Here is a 21,411-nt window from a genome sequence, read left to right as displayed (position 1 = left end):
TTTTTATAGCACTGATTTCCCAACAGCCCTGTCATGACACACTGCAATGGCATGAATTATTCAGCAGTGAGGATAAGCCGAGCTGCAGCAGTGCTGGCAGCCTCCCAGTGTGGGCTGACTTTTGCTCCTTTGATCTCCAGGGCGGATCTGCAGCCTCTCAGCACCCCCCATCTTTTTTCACATGCCAGGCTCTTTTTTTTTAGCTGCAGCCCCACTTTTGGGATAAATAGGGAGATGAGAAACCAAGGCCCAGCTTTGGTGAGGCAGAGAAAAGCCCAGCCCTACAAGCCCAGAAGCTCTGCCCACAACCTACTTGCACAAATGAGGTCAAAAGAAAAATTAAATTTTCCAAGCAGCAAAGCTGGAACACTTTTATTGAAACTCACTAGGAGGGGAAATCGTGTGTGCTGTGTGGGGGTGGGAGCAGCACAGGATAGAATCCTGGCTGCCTGCTGGGCTCCACATCTCCTCCTCTCACTTCTTTTGGAAGAAAAATCCACACTTCACACCCCCAAAGCCTTTACACATAAAAAATAGATCATATTTATTGATTAAAGTAAGAGACATGATTCAGGTGCAGCACCAGCTCTCCTGCTGGGCAGGCACCTGTGCTGTACACTGACAATATCCATAGGCACAAGACATGGACGTGACCATTGCTATATTTACACAGACAAGTTTCTTGGTTACTGAGCAGCCTACAATACACAAGTGTCAAGTTTTCGTGTCCATCCTTGACCCCAGGCTCAGCAGAGCCCCTCACACCACATGTGCCACCAGCACAAGTTGCCCCATCTTCAAACACCCCTGCTCACCCCAATAAAAGGGAAGAGCTGCAAAACCCATTTTAATGCTTCTGTGATATCCCAGTCCCCTTGGACATGAGGTCTTCACTGCTGCTTGCAAAGTGAGTTTGGATGCCAGGAGCCTCATCAGCAAACCCACTGCTGCCCAGTGCCAGGCTGGGGACATGCCTTGGCACACAGCTGTCCCTAAAATGTGGCCAGCCTTCTTCGAGTGCACTGCTAGCAGGGCAAGGGGAAGCATCACACATCCCCTGCTCCTCACAGCACTGCCTCCTCTGCTTGACAACTCTGACTCAAACCCAACCCCAAGGGCCACGCTGGGGTCAGTACACAGAGACGGACATGAATATTGCACTTGTCCCGCCTGTGTCATGCCCTGCAGCCCCTTCCCAGCCCCGGGTGCTTCCTCTCTATCCCCATGGTGCCCTCCAGAGGGAGGAGTTGAGTTAAAGCTTTGCTCTGCTCCTGACCAAGCCAAAACCTTCCCCAGCACAGCCTCGGAGGAGACGAGGTGAGCCCCAAGAGATGCAGGGAGCAGAAGAGGGGCTGGAAAAGGGCACAGACATGGCACAGACCCACCCCACACCTGGCCATGGGTCCACATACCAGCATGTGGCACCCAGAGCTGCCAGCCAGGGGCACAGTGCAGCCACAAGCAGCACCCAGGGAGAGGCAGGCTGCAGGGACACTGCTCCACACAGCCTTCTCCTCACAGAACCTGGTCAAACACCGAAAATAACTGCAAACCTCACCCTCCACCAAAGAGAGGAACACAGCCCACTGGTGCTGTACTCAGCCTCCTTTCCCACCACCCAGGGAGACATGGCTGCAGCGGGATGAGGGATGAAGGCTCTCCAGAGAGAGCTGGCATTTGGGAGATGCTGCGTTAGCAGGCAGGAGTTCAACCTGGCCTGTGGAGGATGCATTTGCTCCCTTGTTTTAAAAAAGTAGAAATCCAGTAGAAAGGCAAGGAAAAACCCTCTAGGGAGGAAGCTGGGCTCTCAGAGAAAGGAAAGCAGCAGCGCCACAGGACCATCCCCACCAGGCATGCACCAGCCACGACAAAAGAAGCAACAGGAGCACAGGGAGAAGTGCCAGGGAGCTGCATCCTACAGGAGGAGAGGAGCTGGGCAGAAGCAGAGGATGCAGAGGGAGTGCAACCAGGAGAGGAAGAGTTAAAAACAGAAATATCATGGAGTTTTTGTGTGTGATTTGACATTCAGTATCAGCCTGCAGACACAGGCGGAGCGTGCCAGGGCCAGCTCAGGCACTGTAAACAAGGTGATGTATTCTTGTGGTGTGTGGGTGGCACGTGGTGACCCCTGGGGACACCCCATCCCACCCAAAGGGGACCAGCTCAGCCCCTCATTATGGCAGAGCCTGTTTGCTCCCCACACACCTGGGTTCTGTAAAGCTTCTGAAAGCCAAGCGTTGGGCTGTGCGCTGCATGGGGATAAAGAAGTGTCACTACTGAAAGTGTGGACCAAGGGTCAGCAAACCCTCCCAGTGCCCAGCTCCAGGGCCTGCTCAGACTTCCTGCTCAAGGCAGCTGGAAACAGAGCTGAAGCACTGCAGGAGCCACTGCCCATGGATGGGGATCCCACTGAGAGAGAGTTGTGGACCCCAGCACACTCCGCACCTCAGGCTCTGCCCACCCTCTCCACAAGGCTGAGGTGAGGAGGGAGCTCCACGCTCTCTAACCTGAGCTGAGGTTTGTCTGTTGCTGTAAAAATAAAGTGCTCAGGGAAAAAAAAAATAAAATCAAACTGGCACAAAAAAGAGTAGTCCCTGTTCCCTGCCCTGACTAAGGGACAGGGGAAATATGGAAAGGTTGGGATTTTAAAAAATAATAAAATAAAATCTACATCCCTGGGATTCCTCACCTCTCAAAGTGCCTATTTACAGAGGAACTGCTTTGCTCTACACCTGCCCTAAGAGCCCCCCCAGGGAAGGCACTGCCCAGCCTGGATCCCACCTTGCAGGCAGAGCCCAGGGCAGGATCCTGCTGCAGCCGGGCGGCCGCAGTGCTGGGCAGCCCCATCCCCTCAGAGACCAAACCCAGCACGCTTCCCAAGCACAGAGGGGATGCTGTTCCCAGGAGAGCAGTGCCCAGTGTCCATGCACCCCCAGCTCAGCGTCCAGAGGGGCCAGCGGGGCGAGGGGACAGTCACTGCACCAGGACAGTGGTGGCGTTCACCACGGTGGCCGCGGGTGCCACCAGCTCCACCAGCGCCTCGTACGTGCCCACCACGAAGCCCACGAAGCCGAAGAGGCTGATGGCGATGTCCTTGGCAATGACCAGGGGGTGCATGCCCTCGGAGTAGTAGGTGGCAATCTCCAGCAGCGGGGGGAAGATGAGAGCCAGGGCGCTGCTGCTGATGGAGCCCACCAGGGAGATGACGAGGTCCAGGCGCGGGATGAGGATGGCCAGCACGCCTGGAGGAGGAACGGACACGGGACACGGCATCAGTGCTGCCACCTCCCAGATGGCACAGAGGCTCCTCCCCGTGTCAAAGCTAGTTGAGTCCCACCCCTGCCCTCCTCCCTGACAGAAGACAAGGCTGCATGTTTTTCCGGCAGCTCCTCCCCAAGAAGCAATTAAGCTGTTAAATTAACAAGCCTTTTTGTCGCCCTGGGCGACACCTGAGCGAGCTGCAGGGCTGAGCAGGATGGGTGCCGCTGGCTGCCAGCATTCCCGACCCCTCTGTGTGAGCCAGCACCCCTGCTCCCCACACCTGGGGAGCCATAAAGCCTCAGAAACCCCATAAAAGCAGGAGAAGGGAAGAAAAAGGCATCTCCCCCCACCCCAAATCAATCCGTGTGGTTTGCGTGTGTTTAGAGCTGCTCCAGCAGCAGCACGCCCACGGCACAGCCCGGGGGAGAACATTTGTTAGGACTCATTTGTTAGGTGAAAATTGCAGCCAAGGAAAATCCCCCTGGGACACTCCTGACAGCTTGAGCTTAGCAGTGGGAGCATATTCGACATATTCCTGCTCCTTCTCCTGCATGGCACCAGGAGGGGACACAGGGATGTCACCAGAGCGCTGCAGAACACAAGAGAACCCCCCTGCAAGGAAAGGAGACCTCAGTGCTTAACCAGTGACCAAGAGAAATAAATTGGTTTACTGCTTTGAAAGCTTTTCTGCTTAGAAACAGGAGACACCTAGAACCATGGCAGGTGCAGTCCCTGTGGAGAAGGGACATCTCAGGGCTCCTTATTGGAGAGATTTGTTCTTTCCCTGGCCATCAGCTACAGGTAAGAGAGCCTCCCTAAGCTGAAGATCATCCATGGAACTGCATGGATGGAAAGAAGGAAAGATGGAAGAAGGAAAATTTGGGAGATTGAATGTGTCACCACTGCAACACTGCTGTTATCTGGATAAGCCTAGAGATAAACCATCCCTTCACCAAGGAAAACAGCAGCAAAGGTCCTGAGCCAGTTTATCCTGGTGCTCAGCCCTGAACAGAGCCAAAAGAGTGCTCTGACAGGTGACTGCTGCAAGAAGCACCCCTGCTCCAGCAGCTTCTGAGGAGAGCAGAGCAGCTCCCCTCCAACAGCATCATCAGCCCAACCCCACACTGCTCTTTGGACTCAAAAGTAAACAAAATTATTAACTCCCCTCTAAAACAAGCAGATTTGAAGCACCAGCTGCAGTCCCCAGCCTCCGGGGAAACGGTCTGATTTCTGCAAGTATTAATTCAAAGAGGTTTTAAACATGCTGGTTTTGAAGTTTAAGCTTGAAAGACACCCATACACCAGATTGCATCCTCTCTTTGGAGCCAAAGCCCTGGTGGGGGCTTGTTGTGCAGCCACACAATCATCCAATGAATATTCATGCAACCCCCCTAATGCTTTTATCCTCAGCAGGAGCCACAGAGATCCCCTATATGGAAGGGTGAGGGGAGGAGGTACAAAGGAACCTGCATCCTTCCACCAACACCTCTGCTGCCTCCCTACCCCCAACAGGAGGGCACTGACAATGCCTAAAGCCATCCCATCTATCCAGCCTTCACTTCCATGTTTTGGCACAGCCCAACATCCTCCAGGAGAGGCTCCAACCCCACAAGAAAGTTCCAAGTTCATCCACAGCACGAGGGTGACCACAGCATATGGCCCAGCATGGCAGGATTTCATCCCTGCACCCTCTGAGGACATCAAGGGTTCAGGAACTCGGCACAGAGATGGGCCTTGCCCACCTCTGTTAATGCAGCACTTCTGGCCTTTCATTAGTGAGCCAGAAACAGCAGCACCCTATCTCAGCCAGCTCCACCACCCCAGAGTTAGCACGACGCTCCTCTCAAACCCAAACCAAAGCCAGCTGGGACACAGGGCCAGGCACCTGATGCTCAGTTCTGGTGCATCAGCAGCATCGAGCCATGGAGCAAAGCTCCATTTCAGCAGGGGACGCCAGGGAGCTCAGTCAAGCATGTCAGCTGTGCTGACAACAGCAAGCATTGTGTCTTCAGGAATCAAAGCCAGCCGAAATCAGATACCACCTGATTTGCTGCACACTGTTCCCAAAGGTCCATCAGGCTCGAGCCAGGAGCCTGCTCCACCAAAACCTCACTACAGGCCCCACACACCATGAAGGGAAGGGACCATGTGGGGCTGCTCCAGGCACACCTGCCCAGAAGCACACCAGAGCTCTGGTTATGTATCACCTACCCCTGTCAGCTGTCTCCTGCTGTGCTCCATGCTCAATGAGTGTGTGGGCACAAGAACAGCCCATCCCTCACAGTCAGTGACTCCTCTGCAGTCGTGTCCCCATCACACAGGCACAAGGAGCCTGGCTGCACACTGCCTACAGAAAACAGCCTCTAGGCTAAGCTGGCCTGGCACTGAACCCTGTGCTGGATGTTCCATGCAAACCCTGGTGGGCCTTGATGTCCTGCAAAACTGCCATCCCCAGGCCTGAGGCTCCACGGGGATCTGCCACTTCTAAACAATGCAGTTTCCTACTCCTCCACTGAGAAGACTGGTCCCATACAGAGGGGGCAAAGGACCACTACTGCTGCTCCTTGGAGGCCACTTGTTTGTATCAGCCAGGCCCAGGCACTGCCAGCTGTGAGGCCTTGACCAGCAGGGCTGAAGGTGCTGGGGTGAGGGGTGAAGGCTCAATGGGATGAAGGTGCCACAATCTCATAGGGCAAAGTCAGACAAGATGGTTTGTACTCACAGGTGACACAGACCAGGGCCACCCTGAGGAGCAGGTTGATCAGCCAGCCCCAGCGCTCCGACACCCGGGCCACGAGGGGAGGGATGATGATCTCAGCAGGCACGTAGAACTGCACGGCGTAGGTGAAGAAAATCCCGAAGGAGAAGAGCAGCTTGACAGCTTGGTACAGCCTGCAAAGGACAAGGACACAGTGAGACAGGTTCTTGCTCCAGTCCCTGCAACGTCAACAGCAGAAGGGGAATGTTCTGCAAGAACTTTTGTGAGCTAGGGGTCTGAACTCCTGAACACTCTTAGAAAATTAGGGGTGATGCATTTAATTCACAAGGATCTTCACTGAGCAAGAGACAGCAAAGACGTGTCAGCTGCAGCCATGATTACACATTCCAGCTCCTGCTTGGCTTCTGAGGAGGGGGAAGAGGACAGCACTGCTGGGATAAGCCTGGGCTCCCATGCAGAGTGAACTCACAATGTTCCAAAAGCAAAGTGATGTGAACAGGCAACTCAGCCTCCTGATCAAACAAAAAGGAGCAACTATTTTTGGAATGCTGCATGATATATGTTTGAGGGGAAGCAAGTTAAAAGAGCAGTTTGGGCTGAGCAGAAGGAAGACAGAATGCAGACAGGCTGCTAACAGCACCTTGGGCTCACCCCAAGTCAAATCTCACCATGTCCCAGACCCCACAGTTACACAGTGTGGCTGCAGGAGAGAGCCCATCACAGGTGACCAGAAGGCACCTCCCATCCCATCTCTGCCCTCAACTTCCCAGCAGCAGAAAAAGCCTCTCCAAACAAGAAGTAACATCTGGTTACCTCACATATGGTCCTAGCCCTTCCCCAACTCAAGACACACTAACCAAGCAGAAAAGATGGGTCCTGGCCATACCACTTGGGTAAATATGGGGTGGATCCAAGCTGAGGAATGCATCTGGCTCCTGCCTTCCCTCTACCTTCTTTGGGCCTGTGCCCTTCTGTCTGGTGGATCTCAGCATCCACCTTCTACAACAGCCTTAAATCAGAGAAATCCAAGTATTCCCATGCAAGACAGCTTTGAACACCAGTGGCAGAGTCTGGCAGAGTCAAACACTTCCCACAGAGGGAGTTAGGGATCACCTAAGTGAATGGAATGTTACAAAAGTCTCTGGGACCAGTCCACATGTGTTCATGGTTGCAGCCAACAGGAGCCTGAAGCCACCTTATCATCTTCAAAAGAGCAGGGTGCTGAGGGAGAGGATCTACTGCCTTGGGAGAAGGATAATAGCCACCTTCAAAAAGGATGAGGGAAGGTCCAGGCTAATCAGCCTCACCTCAGTCCCCAGGAGAATATGGGTTAAGTCTTCCTGGTATCTATTTCCAGGCACATACTGGACAGTAAACAGCCAGCAGGGATTTGCCAAGGGGTGAGCATGGAAATATCTTCATCAGTGACCTGGATGAGCTTTCAGTGACCCAGAGCACATTCTCATCAAATTCCAAGCAAGATCAAATTGGAGAAAAGGCTGACAGCTCAGAGCAACAACATGTCACAATCAAAGCTCAAGTGCAAGCACAAATTCCCACACATGTGAAGGGCTGGGGCCAGGAGAACAGGACCTGGGGGTCTTGGTGGGCAGCAGACTGAACATGAGCCAGTATCAGGACCCTGCAGTGATGAAGGTCAATCACAAAGCAGGCTGTGTTAGCAAAAGCACAGCCAGGAGATGAAGGACAGGGCTCAAGAGATTATTTTTTTTGTTTGGGGCTTGTGCATCTTGAATATTGTGTCCAGTCCTGACTCCAGGACAGGACACTGACTTACTCTGCAGAGCAAGTTGAGTGCAGGCTACTAAAATGGTTGGGGCTGGAGCTTGATGTACAAAAAGAGGCTGCAAGCCTTGAGCTCATTCAGCATGATGAGAGGTTAAAAGGGGATGTTATTAATGTCTTCAGCTGCCTAATAGGAGGGCATGGAGGAGAGAGTGACAGGCTCTTGTTGGAGTTGCACAGTAGAAGAACCAGGTGCAATGGGACAGAGCTGCATCTCCAAAGGAGGGTTAAGGGCCAGAAGAAGGGCCTGGATTGGTAGGGAATCACTGTCCTTACTGATATGCAACACTTAAGCTGGTGAGAGACCCAGTGATCCCATGGTATCCTCTCCAAGCTGAATTACCCTGAGGTTCCGGAGGCAAACTGAACACAAAGTTATCTCCAGAGTCCAGAGTGCACCTGTGCAGCCACACGTGTGCACAGGAGCCTTGAGCCACCAAGCCATGGCTGGCATATCTTATCACTGTATTCCCAAGAAAGGGATTCTATAAAAGCCATCATGTGCTCCAGGGCAATCCAAGATTAATAGTTGTTATTAAAAAAAGTACAGAAGAAGGCTGTGTACCTGTCCTGCACAGGTCATGAACCATGACAACAAGATCAAAGGGCATTTTAAATACCAATTCAAGCATTACCCTTGATTCACAGAAAACAAAGGCCCATGCAGGGCCTTGGAGAAGCACTCTGCCAACCACAACAACGCCTGCTTCAGCCAGCTTGCCATGCCAGGCCATCCCAAAAGGCTGCAAGAAGTGAAATACTCTCCTGGGACCATAAGCTCTGTCATTACCTTCAACTGGCCACATGCAACCCAACAGCTTCCCCCTCATTACAGCATTTCTTCACCCTTCACATAGTGCAGTGAGGCAACCCTTCCTAGGAGGCAAGGAAGGATTTCTGCATAGCAGCAACATATTTTGGACACTGTGGTTAGACCTGGGCACTGGGAGCTGACACACTCCTTGTTTGAGGAAGCTGTGGTTTCAGAGAAACAAGACTGGAAAAGTCCTTAGTCACCCTGTAACTCAACGATTCCTGAAACACTCACAAATCTGCTCCAGAGACCCCCAGGCAATGGCTACAGCTCAGGAAGGCTGCAGCACCTCCACCACAATCCTTGCCTTGTCTCCCAGGCTGCAGGCAAACCCCATGACTTCTCACCCACAGCCCTTATGACCAGCTCCTATAGCCCAGCCTTTTACTGCCAGGAAGAAAACCCAGGGGCGAGGCAGGATGGGCAAGACTTTCATTTCAAGAGCAAGTCTTCACCTGTGGCTTAGTCTACAGGAGTGGTAGTGAAGACTTTATCTCAACTGTCACAGCCCTTACTTGAGATAACCCATTTCCAAGTTCAACATCCACTGCCAAGAGGTAACGTGCACAAACATCAAGGTGTCCTGTGTGCCAAGTGACAAGGACCACAACACACCTTCCCTGCAGCTGGCCTGCCACATGCCCTGCCACAGGCCTCCCCAGACACTGCTTCCAAGGGCTATTCTCTTGTCACTATCCAAAAACCCAATGGCTACTTTTAGGAAAGTAACTTTAGAATACTTCACCTTCAGAAAAGTAGTTTGCTGTAAGAAAAGACAGAAGGTGTGGATACTCCTACAAACGTGGATTTGCACTCTTCTCTCTGTAGCCTAGCAGGTCAAAGTAATCCCATTCTAAGGACCTGTTCTAAGGGAATGTCATTTCTCAGGTTACACAGAGCTGAGATTCCCTGGTGAAGACCCCTTGCAGCATTTCAGGCCAGCAGATGTCATTGCAGGCTGTGGCATGCAGAGCTCAAACCTGGAAATTATCTGCTTTTCACCTTCAGCAGAAATAGAAGCATCTCATCCCCTCCACATTGTACTTCTGTTTACTGAGCAGAAGGGATTCATATCTCCTGTGCTTGGCATGGTGGGATTCAGTCCTCCCTACAACACAGGCACATCATTCCACCAGCCCCATCCCTCCTCACTGAGAGCAGGGACCTGGCAGAGCTCCCAATGCCTGCAGGGGACAAGACAAGGCCCTTGGCAGGAGCAGGATCCTCTACCACACCAACACCAACACCCAGCACTGCAGTCACTACACAGACCCAGCATGAATGAACATCCATGCACTCAAACTGAAAAGAAACCCACACAGCAATAATTAAAGCAAAACCAGGCTCTCTTTTTGTCAAATCATGGCTGTCTCCAGAGCCCCAGCTGTGCAGCTCTACAAGGACAGCATGTGGAAGCACCAGTGACTCATAACTTGAGTCCTGCCCAAATTTACTCCAACAGTGAGACAGTGAGTCCCACTGCAAGGTGCTGGGTGCTACTAGGAGCAGAGAGGGCTGAAGTGGAGGACAGGCACCCCCAGCTCCGGGTCTCACTCTGCTCTTTTGCAGGATTTCAAGCTAGCAGACAACATCAAAGAGGACTGCCTGCATTCCTCCTGTGGAAGAATATGGAGCCATGACACTGAGCAGCCACTCATCCTCAAGGACAGAGAGCTGCTGCAGCCCTGGCAAGAGGAGAAACAATCCCTCCAGGCAGGCAGGCATGGGATCAGACCACAGGGCTCCAGACAGAAACTGGAGCATCTCAAGAGGCTTCACCAGATCCCAGAGGACAGACAGGTTTGGGAGGCTGCAGAGCTCAGCCCCCACAGAAGGAAGGGGTATCCTCATGGCCCCAGTGCTGATAGGCAAAGCACTGGCTCAACATGAGCCACATCCAGACACAATGTGGAGCACAGAAGTGGGAGTTTCAGCTCCAGGGCTGCAAACAAGGAACACAACCCACACATGAGGATGTCACATCTCAGTCCCTCTGGGAGCTCCCAGCTTTGGGCTGGTTTTTCACATGCTACATTTGAGGAAGAGAAGTTTTGCACAATTCAGTGAGTTCTGGTATGGCTGCATGGGGGTTATGTTCAACACGTGCTAGCCAGTGCCCTGCTGAGCCCCAAAAAGATGCCACAAGGCTCCAAGAAAACAAGAGCTGCACCTACCCAGGCAGGGACCACCAGGGACCCTGATGAAGCTGCCTGAGCTCCAAGACACTAGAGCAACAGCTCAGACACTACAGCAACAAGCCTCTTCCAGCACATGACAATCCTTGTCAAACTCCTTGAAGTTTGCCTATGGCTCAGTTCCTTAAGCATCCTCAAGCTCACCCAGATTAGTTCCTGTAAGGAGTGAGGTCCCCCTCTCCCACCTGCCTATCTGGGCCCCTCATTCCCTCCCCAGTCCCTCCACTGCCCACAGGGACTCACCAGCAGTTGGGCAGGTTGAGTGTTATGCTGGCCTGAATGTCTGCCCCAAAGCGCAGGTAGCCCAGGACACCCAGGCTGATGTACAGGATGGTGACAATGGCCATCCCCACGTAGAGGATGACTGGGAACTGACGGGGGTTCTTCATCTTGTTCTCCAGAGGCAGCACCTGGAGAAGAGGAGGAGGAAGATGACAGAGCAGCAGGCTGCCTGTTCCTCTATACCCCTCAGGCCCAAAAAGAAGGAGAGGCAGCCCCATGGTCAAGCACAGCCCACCATACCAGGATGGGATAGTCCTACATGGAGCTTGGAGAATCCAGCTGAAAAAAAAAACTGTACTGGAGATCCGATTTCTGTGCTCCCATTGGAGCATAGCAAGTCTCCAACAAATCACCCACACCCTTGTCTTAAAGATGGGACCTGCTCCCTGCCCTTGGCAGGAGCTGTGCCCAGTGCTGGGTCTTGGGGCAATGCCAACCACCCCATATCTTGGGTGTGTTACACTCTGCACCCCAAAGCAGCACAGCCATGCCCACTATTTTACACCCTCCTATTTTCCCCAGCAAATTCTGGAAAGACTAAGACACACTCTGCTGTGCTAGCAAGTTTGCCTGGATAGATTCCAACCAGGTAGGACAATAAAAAAGAGCAAGGAGAGGTAATTCTCCCACTTCTATACTACTGACACTAAATATAGGCCTTCAGCAAACAATTTTATAGCTGTCCTTGGGTGGTGTTGATTTCAAGAAGAGAGACAATGGCAGATCTGGTGAGGAGGCAGGACAAGAAAAACTTTTATTTGCTTCTTCACCTCTAAGTAAGGGAGGAAGAGAGCATTTGTGCCTCAGTGCTGGCAAGAACCCTCAGCCCAGGGCACAGCATTCAGTAAGCACTCCTCCTGTAACGGATTTGGCCCTCTCCAGCCCTGTGTTTACACAGCCAGCTTATATTAAGAGATGAAAACATTTTTTCCTCCTTTGAAGGGAGCTCCCGGAAACAACTCACAACATCTTAGGGAGTAATTAAGCTCTCCACCCACCTAGCCAGCTTTTTTCACAGACACAGTGGGTCTATTTACAGCATCTTGCACGAGAGGCCCATTTGCATGGGCAGGCTGGGGCCACGCGGCTGCCAAAGGAGATCTCAGTGCCCCCGCAGCCGGGTGGGAAGGGAAGGATCACATCTTTTCATGCACAACTTTTTGGCCTCCCATTTAGGCAACTTCAGGATCCAGCCTGCTCACAAGACTCAGGACAATTCCTCATCTGCAGGTCAGCCAGCAGAGCCCAAGGCAGAGTCTGGTGTGATTCCCAATCTACTGCCAGATAAAGCCACCTCTAAAGCAGCAACCAACCTCCTGAGGTTTGGAGCATGTGCTCCTCCAGCCTCAAATGGAAGCACCAGAGTTTGACCCAGGAGACAGCCTGGAGCTAAAGCTAACAGCATCATCCAGAATTTGGGCTATTGTCAGAGAAGTTCAGCTGCAACTGCAGCTGCAAAGCAGAGCAGGTGCTGCAGCAAGTCCGAGCAGGGTTGAGCCTCCTGTGCAGCAGCCCCACTGCCACATGCCCAGACTTACCACACCAATGCCTTCAAAAGCAAAGATTGCAGTGCCAAAGAACAGAGGGTAGGTCTTCCAGGCTGCTGCTAGAGGCAGGTTTCTGGGATCTGGAATATCCTGGAAAAAAGCCCATGTAGAGTTCAGTCGCAGGGAGGACGGGGAAGACCTGGCCTGTTCCCATCACCCCCTGTTCACAGCCCCATGCTGCAGGGAAAGCCCTGCAGAGCAGAGGGAACCATCAAGAACAAGCAGTACCCCACAGCATCCAAATACCCCATTGCCAAGCTCCCTCCACCTGGCAAAACATGGGACAGCAGAGAAAGGAGAGAGGGGAGCCATACACACGTACCCTGACGATGTACTGGTAGATCACTACAAGGCTGACAAGCATGGCCACATTGGCCAGCATGGAGAAGATGGACAGGACCTTGAGGTTCTGGATGAACGTGAGCAGCACCACAAAAGGCAGGATGGAAAGCATGTACAGGCGGGAGTCCATGGTGGGGGTCATCACCACCGTCCTGTTTGGGCTGCAGTCATTGGTGGTCCCATTTGCAGCAGACACAACCTGGGGAAGCACAGGAAGCCCTGGTGAACTTCATCACAGAGGTCTAAAAGCCACACGAATCTTAGCAGCCCATCCCAGTGGGTCAGAGTACTCCAAGAGCTACTTCAAACACAGCTAGCTGATTGAAATCAAACCAACACGTGTTTTCAGACAGCTCTGAAGCAAATCCTTGTTATCTTGAAGGGGGCAGAGGTGGGACTGGCTATGGCACCTGAGCCAGGCGAGCAAATCCTGCCCAAACCCAGATACACCGAGCAGGAGGACTCAGCAGCCAGGCACACAGAGGGCAGAAAGCACAGACTGCATGTTTGCACTGCCCACGAGGTCAGTTGAGAAGAGAGGAAAGAGGCACTAAGTGCTATTCCCAAAGGTATCTTTTCCCTCTTGCTGCCCCAAGTTGTTATCTAAGTCACAGTCCTTCAGTTACCCAGTGCCCTGTTCACATGCAAGGACATCTGGAAACTACTGCTGGCCCCCAAGTTCACGTTCTCATGACAAACCATTCTTTCCTTGGGGTCTTTCATTCCAAAGGCACTCCAGGCCATGTGCTCACTACTAGAGGCTGCTCAGGCCTGGGAACTGGGTGGCTGAGCCATCCCCCCCAAGAGCATGGCTCCCTCAATCACAATACAACCATGACCAAGCTGGTTCAGGTAGCACATCCTGTCCAGTCACTGCAGCGAAGAGCAGTCTGCAAACTGATTTAACCAGCTCCAGAGCAAATCCTGCTCCAGAGGAGAGGCTGAAGAACTCTGTGTAAACCAGCATCCTCTGTGGGAGAGGGCAGTGCAGGACCATGCACCCATGGGACAGTGCTGCTCAAGCCCCAGCCTGCCCTGCCTCTTCATGGCTTGCTCCAAAGCCTTCTTCCAAACCAAAGCCCTGCCCAACACAGTGGCACCTTGCCCAAGGTACCACCTGCACCATGACTCTCCACCTAACACGCTATTCCTCACCACAAAAAGAAACAAGCAACACTCCCCTCTCCCCACCCAAAAAAATTCCAAAACCAAAGCCAAGGGGTTTCCCAGATGTGGCCTAAAAAACTGGTGTGGATTTGCAGGTTTTTGCAAATTTCCCCTGAGGCTTGAGACAACCTTCAGTCTTTGCTGTGAGGGGCTGAGGAGAAAGAAGCCCACCTTGAAGTGGGGCAGGGTGCTGGTCCCAGGGGTGGGGGCCAGCAGCAGCCTGGCCCTGCACACAGCCTGGTCCCTCCTGCTCTCAGGGCTGGTGGATCACCAGTGTGGACCCATTTACTCCTCCTGCCACCCCACAATGGGAATCTCCTCACTGCTGCTCCAGGAGCAGAGGAAGAGTCTCACACTGGAGGGATCCCCGCCTTGCTTCCCAGGAGCTGATGACCATCACTGAAAAGCTGACAAAGGGCAGAGCCATGGTGGCAGTGTCCAGAGCACTGCTGCAAGAGCACAGCAGGAGCACATGGGGAAACAAGCTCAGCAGTGCCTGCAAGGCACTGAGCTGGTGGAGGCTGGGAATGGGGACTCATTATTCCCAGTTTCTTACAGAACAGGAGCCAGCCAAGCGGTTCAGGGTTTCTGTTTATTTCCTCCTGAGGCCTGGCAGGAAGAAACTCTTTCTCTAAAGATGTAATTAAGCTTCAGAGCCACAGGATGAGGAAAGAAACTGGAATGCAAACAGATCCAAGGAAGGGAGAAGAGAGTTCACAGCAGGTCCTGGGACCTACACGTTACTATCAACACCAATAAACCAATTAACTGAGGGGGACAGGATAGAAAACGCACAGTCCCTCTGCTTTCATCCCTTTCCTGTTGTTCCCTCACTAAGGATGGCCTCACTTTTCCTGGGCAACACAGACACCTCCAGCACCTCTGCAAAATCACAGAGATTCTCAGGAAAACCTGCTCTGTTTGAACAGGAAAACCAATCCTCCAAAATATCTGGGCAAAGTGGACTTTTGTGAGCAACATATCCTATAGAAACCAGACCTTTGGTGGGAAACAGGGCACAGGAGCTAAGAACAACCCAAGCACCTTCACACCCTCTCACCTCCCCCCAGCTCATGAAGGAGGTGTAAGTCCAACCTGTTTCAGATTGTCCGCCAGAAAGACAAAGTACACGCAGCAGAAACCCAGCTGAGTGATGATCAGGAAAAGTCCCACTATACGCCTGGAAAGCAAGAGAAGAGCATTTGCCAGCCACATCACATGGAAATAGAGCCCTCCCCGAGGTTGGGGTGTACAGGTCACAGCACACCCAGCTCACTTCTCTGTGATCAGGAGAGAGGACCTTCTCTCCACCCAATCTCACAGATCTCAGGCTCTCCAGTGTCCCCCTCCCATCCCTTTCACAGGGTCAGAACCAGCTTCAGGAGAAAAGTCTCCTTTTTGGGTTTAGCATCTCCAGTCTGCTGCTGAATTGTGGAGCTGGAGACAACACTCCCTGGACACAGGAATAGGTGAATGCTCCCATCCCCTGATGGGCAGTGATCGGTGTGATGCAATGTGGGACACCCACAGGGCAGGGAGCAGCCACTGGACACGTTCCATGTCTAACAAGATGGGCCAGCACTGCAAGACCCTATTCACCTCTGTTATACTGGGGAGACTTAATCATCCCACGCATTTAGTGTAAGTCACATCTGGCTGGGGACAGTACTGGATCAAAGACCTCAGCATTACCCTCTGGGGAACACTGAGCACTCAGGGCAGGTGAGCCAAACAGCGTTTTATGTCACTTGTGCTTATCTGCTGACACAGCTCAGTGATCAGAGGCTCTTCTGTCACGGCTGCAGCACATGCTAGGCTCAAAGACAAGTCCCTGCCTAGGGCAGGGGAGCAGTACCTTCCCCAGATGGCATGTGTCCTCAGGCAGGCACTGGGAGTTGCCTCCAGCCCATACATCACAGCACCTCCATAGTCCACAAACTGCTTCTGGAACCTGTCCAGAGAAGGGAGAAGGATCATCACTTCAGCCCTGTCTGCTAGTTCCCAAAGCAAATAGTGACATTAAAAGGAAAACGTTCCTGTGAAAAAGAAGAGAAGTTCCCACCTGAGGCTTTGGAATGGGCAACTTGCTGCTGAGGGGCTTCAGAAAAACCCCAGGGCTTTTTGGGTATGAGGGAAGAACTGTAGGAGTTGCAGGGCTGAGAAGGGGAGTTGCTCCTTACCTCCTGCAGAAGTGATGGGCACATTTGACCAGGATGCCCATGCAGTGCACAGCCACGACTCCCATCACCACCAGGCTCAGAGGACCCAGCTGCAGGGAAGAGAGGGGGAAGGCTGCACTCTGATGGCCAAAGGCAGAGCTGCACTGTGCCTTCTACTTCCAGAAGAAACTCCATGGGCTGGCTGAGTGCAAACACTGCTGGAGGCTGAACCAGAGCTCTGGTGCAGCTCCCAGGAACCAGCCCCCCAGGACCAAGTAACCTGACAGAGTCACGAGCTTTGCAGGAATGATGCAAAAGAAGAAAGTTGGGGCAGTTTGGGTGTAGCAATGTGCTTCCAGGATTGCTTTCCAAACTATCTTGCACATCTCTACTATGCAGGTGATGAAGAGGTCATGACCTGGACACAGCGTCCTGCCTGACCCCAGCAGAGGAAACCACAGACCCAGCTCACACACTGAACTCCCCCACACCAGGCAGCAACAATGCAGGGGCAGCAGGAACAGTCTCGGCAGCGAAACAAAGCCACAGAGCTTGAGGTGCAAACACATGCAAGTCACCAAACACTGAGAGGTGTCTGGGAAGGGACTCAAGCCCCAACACCCCCAACACTGGCTGTGTGAGCTGCCCAGTGCCCCAGGGCCACTCTGCCCCACCAGCTCCAGCACAGCAGGGCTGAGCTGCCTTACCAGGATGCCAGCATTCTTCACAGCCAGAGGCAGCCCCAGCAGCCCTGTCCCAATATTCCCCTTCAGCAGATGGATCAGGGTCTGGTACCACCTGAGGGAAGAGAAGATGCAGAGGTCACTGTCAGCAGGTGCCCACACCCAGACCATACACAGCTTATCCTGTTAGGGGTGCACAGCAGCCCTGAACTGCTGCAGGGAATGCACATGGAACTCATGATCCTGTCCCCTGAACCCACCTCAACCAGCTGGGACTGAGCTAGGTGGGAAAGCAAAGACTGAACAAACAGATTTTGGATGGGCATTTGCAAAACCAGCTTCATGGCAAAACCCAGCACAAGCACAGCCCAGCACCAAGGAGCTGCACAAGGAAGTCTCTGAGGTGAAGGGATCAGTCTCTGTCAGGCAAATACAGCATCCTCTGCACACCTGGGCACAAGGAAGCCCCCAGAACACGGCTGGCTCTGAATCTGGGCATGCTGTTTGCTTGTCAGAACGAAGGTGGAATGGAAAACTATTGGGAAAAGCATCAATCACCGCCCAGTGCCAGCAAGCCCAGGTTCAACAGAACACGGCTGGCTCTGAATCTGGGCATGCTGTTTGCTTGCCAGAACAAAGGTGGAAAAATATTGGGAAAATATTGGGAAAAGCATCAATCATTGCCCAGTGTCAGCAAGCCCAGCTTCACCAGAGAGCAAAGAGCTACACTGGGGCAGCTGCTCACTTGGTGCCAGCACCCCACAGATGCAGGACCACAACTCTGCCCTCATCACCCTCATGAGAACTCCCCATAAAACCACAGTTCCACCATCCTCTAGCAAAGTCAGCAGGGAGCCAGCATGACCTCCTCTGCCCTCCCCAGTGCCAGGCCAGCCGAGGAAGGAGGGAAGCATCACTCACGTTGTCCCATTGGCCTCCCCGAAGCGCTGGTAGGACTCGGGGTGAGCAAAGCCATTCATGCCATCAGGAGGGCTCCCCTCTGGTGTGACATCTGTGGAGCTGTAGTCATTGTAGTCCTCGCTGCGGAGGCGCCGGGTGGACATGGTCCCTGTGGGGGCAGTGGCATTAGGGGTGCCCAGCTCAACAGCCCCATCCTCAGGCTTCTGGGGGTCAGCCATTGTGCACAGAGAGCGGCTCGCACTGCCAGAGCAAGAGCTCCTCCAGGGCTTTTATACAGCCACATGCTCCCGCCCCAGCAATCACACACTTGGCATGTCCTAAGGTCAAAGGTGCATGGCACATTCCCACTGGCTCTTCCTTCAGGCTCGTGCCCGTGTTTTGGGCACACCCAGTCAGAACGGGGTCAGGATCCTGCAGGCAGAGCTGGATGTGACCCAATTCCTGTCCGGCACGGGAGCTGCGTACCCCTGCTCTAAGGGTGGTGAATGTGACACCACAGGCAGCGGGGTAGGAGGGGACATGCTGGCACTGTGTCCCCTGCTCTGGCACTCAGGACTAGGGCTGTCAAGTGGATGGGCCAGGAAAGTGTAACTGCTTTTAACTTGCACACAGTGTGCTGTGAGGGAACAGCTTGCTCTTGCCAGGGAAGGGAAAGTTTCCTAACTTCTCTTTTTTTTTCTTTTCCCTTTTTTTTTTTCCCTAATGGAAGACTTTTTATTAAGGAGAACTTTTACAAAAATTTATTATACTCCCATTGAGAGGAGCACAGACCATGTGCTGACAGCAAAACACCTGCCCCAAAGGTTTCACAGCCAAGGAGGGGCAAAGGGGCTTCCCAGGATAAGGCACCTGTACAGCCTGGAGCTCTTGCTCCAACAGAAACTATAACTGTGTCCAGCAAGCCAGGAGCACCAGCACAAGCCTCACCAAGGACGCACACCTCATGCTTTTGTCTGGAAAACAATCAGCTGGTTCAATTCCCACACATGCCACACCCAGTATCCCGAACACCCACTGGGAAGGAGCACCAGAGGCAGGGAAATTATGTGTAAGGCTCTTGCGCCACAGGCTGGTGACCCAGTCCCTGCCCCACGGCTCCTCTGGGCTATCATGCCACAGCCTTCACACCTGCCCCAGCAGTCCTGGTGCTCCCCCATCCCTCTCCCCAACACTGGTGAAGAACTGGGAGCAAGAGGAAGCAGCAGAAAAATGTTACTACAGCAAAAAACTGTCTTGTTTCCTGCCAGAGCTCTTCATGAACCCACCAAGTCATGCAAGCACCTGCCAGATGCAACCTCAGCACAGACCAACACATCTGGCCGTGCCAGGAATGCTCAGCCCAGGCCACCCAGGTGATTCTTCAGAGCACCAGGCATTCCCCAGAGCACTGCTCTGCAAACCTGCCTGCTACATGGAAAACAAACCAGGAGCTGCAACAACTGGGAGGGTCCAGCCTGGCGATCAGAAGGGTAGCAGAGAACAAGGGTTTTTCCTCAGGTGTGGATGCTGCAGATCCCAGCTGCTCTGAGCAGTTATCCAGGCCACAGCAGCAGTGCTGTATTTCCCACAGCACCACGCAACACCAGCAGCAGGAAGGAGCAGCATGTCCCGTAGAGCACCAGGCTGTGGAGCAGCAGTGAGGCTGGCTGGCAGGCACTCCAGAGCCAAAGGCAGCACATGCATCACTCCTGCCCAGCCTCCTCCCTCACAGCTGGGACACGTAATGGTGTCCTGAACCGGCTCTGCCGCAGGCAGGCCGATCCGCGAGGCAGGGCCGGGAAGAGCGGCAGCAGGAGTTTACACAAGGAAAGCGTTAGAAGCCATTTGTCATCCGTGACAGGCCCAAGGGGCAGGACAGAAACCTGGCAGGCTCTGCCAAACACCACGGGCTGGCAGAGGGCAAGGAGAGCAGGCACAGGGGGTGCAGGACTGGGTTGGGCATGGGTACCCTTCCCAGAGATGCTCCACACAGCATCCAAAGTACCCAAGAGCAGCGACTTCGAGATAAACACAACGTGCTGACATCACTCTGCCTGATCGCTCCCTGTGGATTTTTTTTCCCTTTCAAGCAGGCCTGTCTGCTTTCTGCTTTGAAGAGCCAGGGAAATGCATTCACCGTGACTTGCCTGCCTTGTGTCTGGATTAAAGGTTGCGTAGCAGCAGGGAGAGAGCACTCTGCTCTCCCGCAACCAACAAGGAAAAGCTACAAAACTTGTCTCATCCATATGACAAACACTCAAAACCAAAGCAAAACCCCACTACACAATTTCCTCATAATTGGAAACAGCAAAGACAGGAACATCTACATTCAGTTCCCACTTCAAACCCAACTCCTCAGCCACTTTCATGTGCTTTTTTTGCCACCCACACACAGAAGCAATTTCATCCTATTAGGAAAGCTGGGGGGTAGTGACAGCAATTTGTCCCTTACAGTGACAGCCCCATGCCAGAAACCAAAAGCAAGCTGTTACTTGCTGCTGACCGTGACAGCTCTCCCCAGCTGAGCTGGGGCTGTGTATAAATCAGGAAATCTTCTGGAAAAGTGAGCTTCACTGCTGCTTCCCACCATGTGTGCTGAATCGTTCATTTCCAAAGCACTACTTGTAATAACCCATCTCAGCGTGACACAAGGGAGAGCCAACAACAAGCTCCTTCCCCAGGCCACCATGTCCATCCCAGCCCGACATCTCCCAGTCATCAGTCCTATTGTCCCTGTGCTACCCAGTGCTCCAGAGAATCCCCAGATTCACCTTTCCAACATTTCACAGCATAGCCCGGTGCCCACAGCCCAGCTTCTCCCCACGGACAGAGCTGCTGGGCACAGACCCACCAGCGCCCACAGCTCCCACCCCAGCCAGGCTGTGCTGCCCAGCTCCCCTTGTCCCTCCACAGAGCAGCACAGCTGAGCCTGCAGTGTGGGGCTCCCTGCACCCTCCCAGCGCCACAGAGCATCCCGCACCCTTCCCAGCGCCTCACAGCGGGGCTGCGCCCCTGCACGGCAGGGCACAGCCGGACACTCCCGGGGCAGCCCCACGGGGTGCCAGCACCCCCGTGTCAGCCTCCAGCACCCATGGCAGCCGCCAGGAGCCCCGGGCCCGGAGCACCCGCCCATGCACTGGGGCTGCCGACGAGGCCGCGAGTCCCGTCAGCGCGCCCGGGCTGCCCCGAGCACCCACGGGGAGCAGCGGCACTGCCGGCACCCCGCGCGTCCGCCGCGCCCCCGGCTCTGCGGGCACGCGGCGGCCTGACAGGCGGCCGCGCTCGGCCGCGCCGTCACGTGAGCGCCGCTCAGCTGAGCGCGGCGCGTGCGCGCGGGGAGCGCTGAGGGCGAGGGGCGGCGCGGCGGCGCCCCCTGGCGGCGGGCGGTGCAGAGGCCGCTGAGGGGAAGGGCGGGAGCGCCGAACCCCGAGGGACTGCGGGGACGGGACCGGGAACGGGAACGGGAACGGGCAGCGGTCTGGAGCCGAGTGCTGTGGGGAAACTGAGCTTGTTCGGCCTGGAGGAGGCTCGGGGGT

The 21,411-nt window shown here is 53.9% G+C and overlaps 1 protein-coding gene across 1 annotated transcript; it reads right to left on the bottom strand.

Annotated features, from left to right (window-relative positions):
• Nucleotides 1-344: 344 nt before the first annotated feature.
• On the bottom strand, nucleotides 345-20,751 carry LOC120498529 (proton-coupled amino acid transporter 1-like). The gene is made up of 10 exons (XM_039701406.1): nucleotides 17,897-20,751; nucleotides 17,000-17,090; nucleotides 16,314-16,402; nucleotides 15,989-16,084; nucleotides 15,229-15,313; nucleotides 12,947-13,165; nucleotides 12,616-12,714; nucleotides 11,039-11,205; nucleotides 5,984-6,153; nucleotides 345-3,242 (listed from the first exon to the last, which is right to left on the bottom strand). Exons 1-10 carry the CDS (start codon nucleotides 18,112-18,114, stop codon nucleotides 2,974-2,976), a joined length of 1,503 nt encoding a protein of 500 aa, XP_039557340.1. The 5' UTR covers nucleotides 18,115-20,751; the 3' UTR covers nucleotides 345-2,973.
• Between the last annotated feature and the right edge of the window lie 660 nt (nucleotides 20,752-21,411).

The sequence above is a fragment of the Passer montanus genome, unplaced genomic scaffold, assembly GCF_014805655.1.
Source record: "Passer montanus isolate IOZ18808 unplaced genomic scaffold, ASM1480565v1 scaffold15, whole genome shotgun sequence".
In the NCBI taxonomy this organism is placed as follows: domain Eukaryota; kingdom Metazoa; phylum Chordata; class Aves; order Passeriformes; family Passeridae; genus Passer; species Passer montanus.
The sequence above is the reverse complement of the archived record's forward strand: the minus strand, read 5'-3'. Positions and strand labels throughout refer to the sequence as shown.

What these genes read in the sequence shown, in the direction of transcription:
- LOC120498529 (XM_039701406.1), bottom strand. Translation starts at nt 18,114, where the DNA reads ATGGCTGACCCCCAGAAGCCTGAGGATGGGGCTGTTGAGCTGGGCACC. An exon ending in TCTACCAGTACATCGTCAGG is followed by an intron (nt 12,715 to 12,946) that starts GTACGTGTGTAT and finishes GCTTTTTTCCAG; the next exon opens with GATATTCCAGATCCCAGAAA. An exon ending in CTTTTGAAGGCATTGGTGTG is followed by an intron (nt 11,206 to 12,615) that starts GTAAGTCTGGGC and finishes CCTCTTCTCCAG; the next exon opens with GTGCTGCCTCTGGAGAACAA.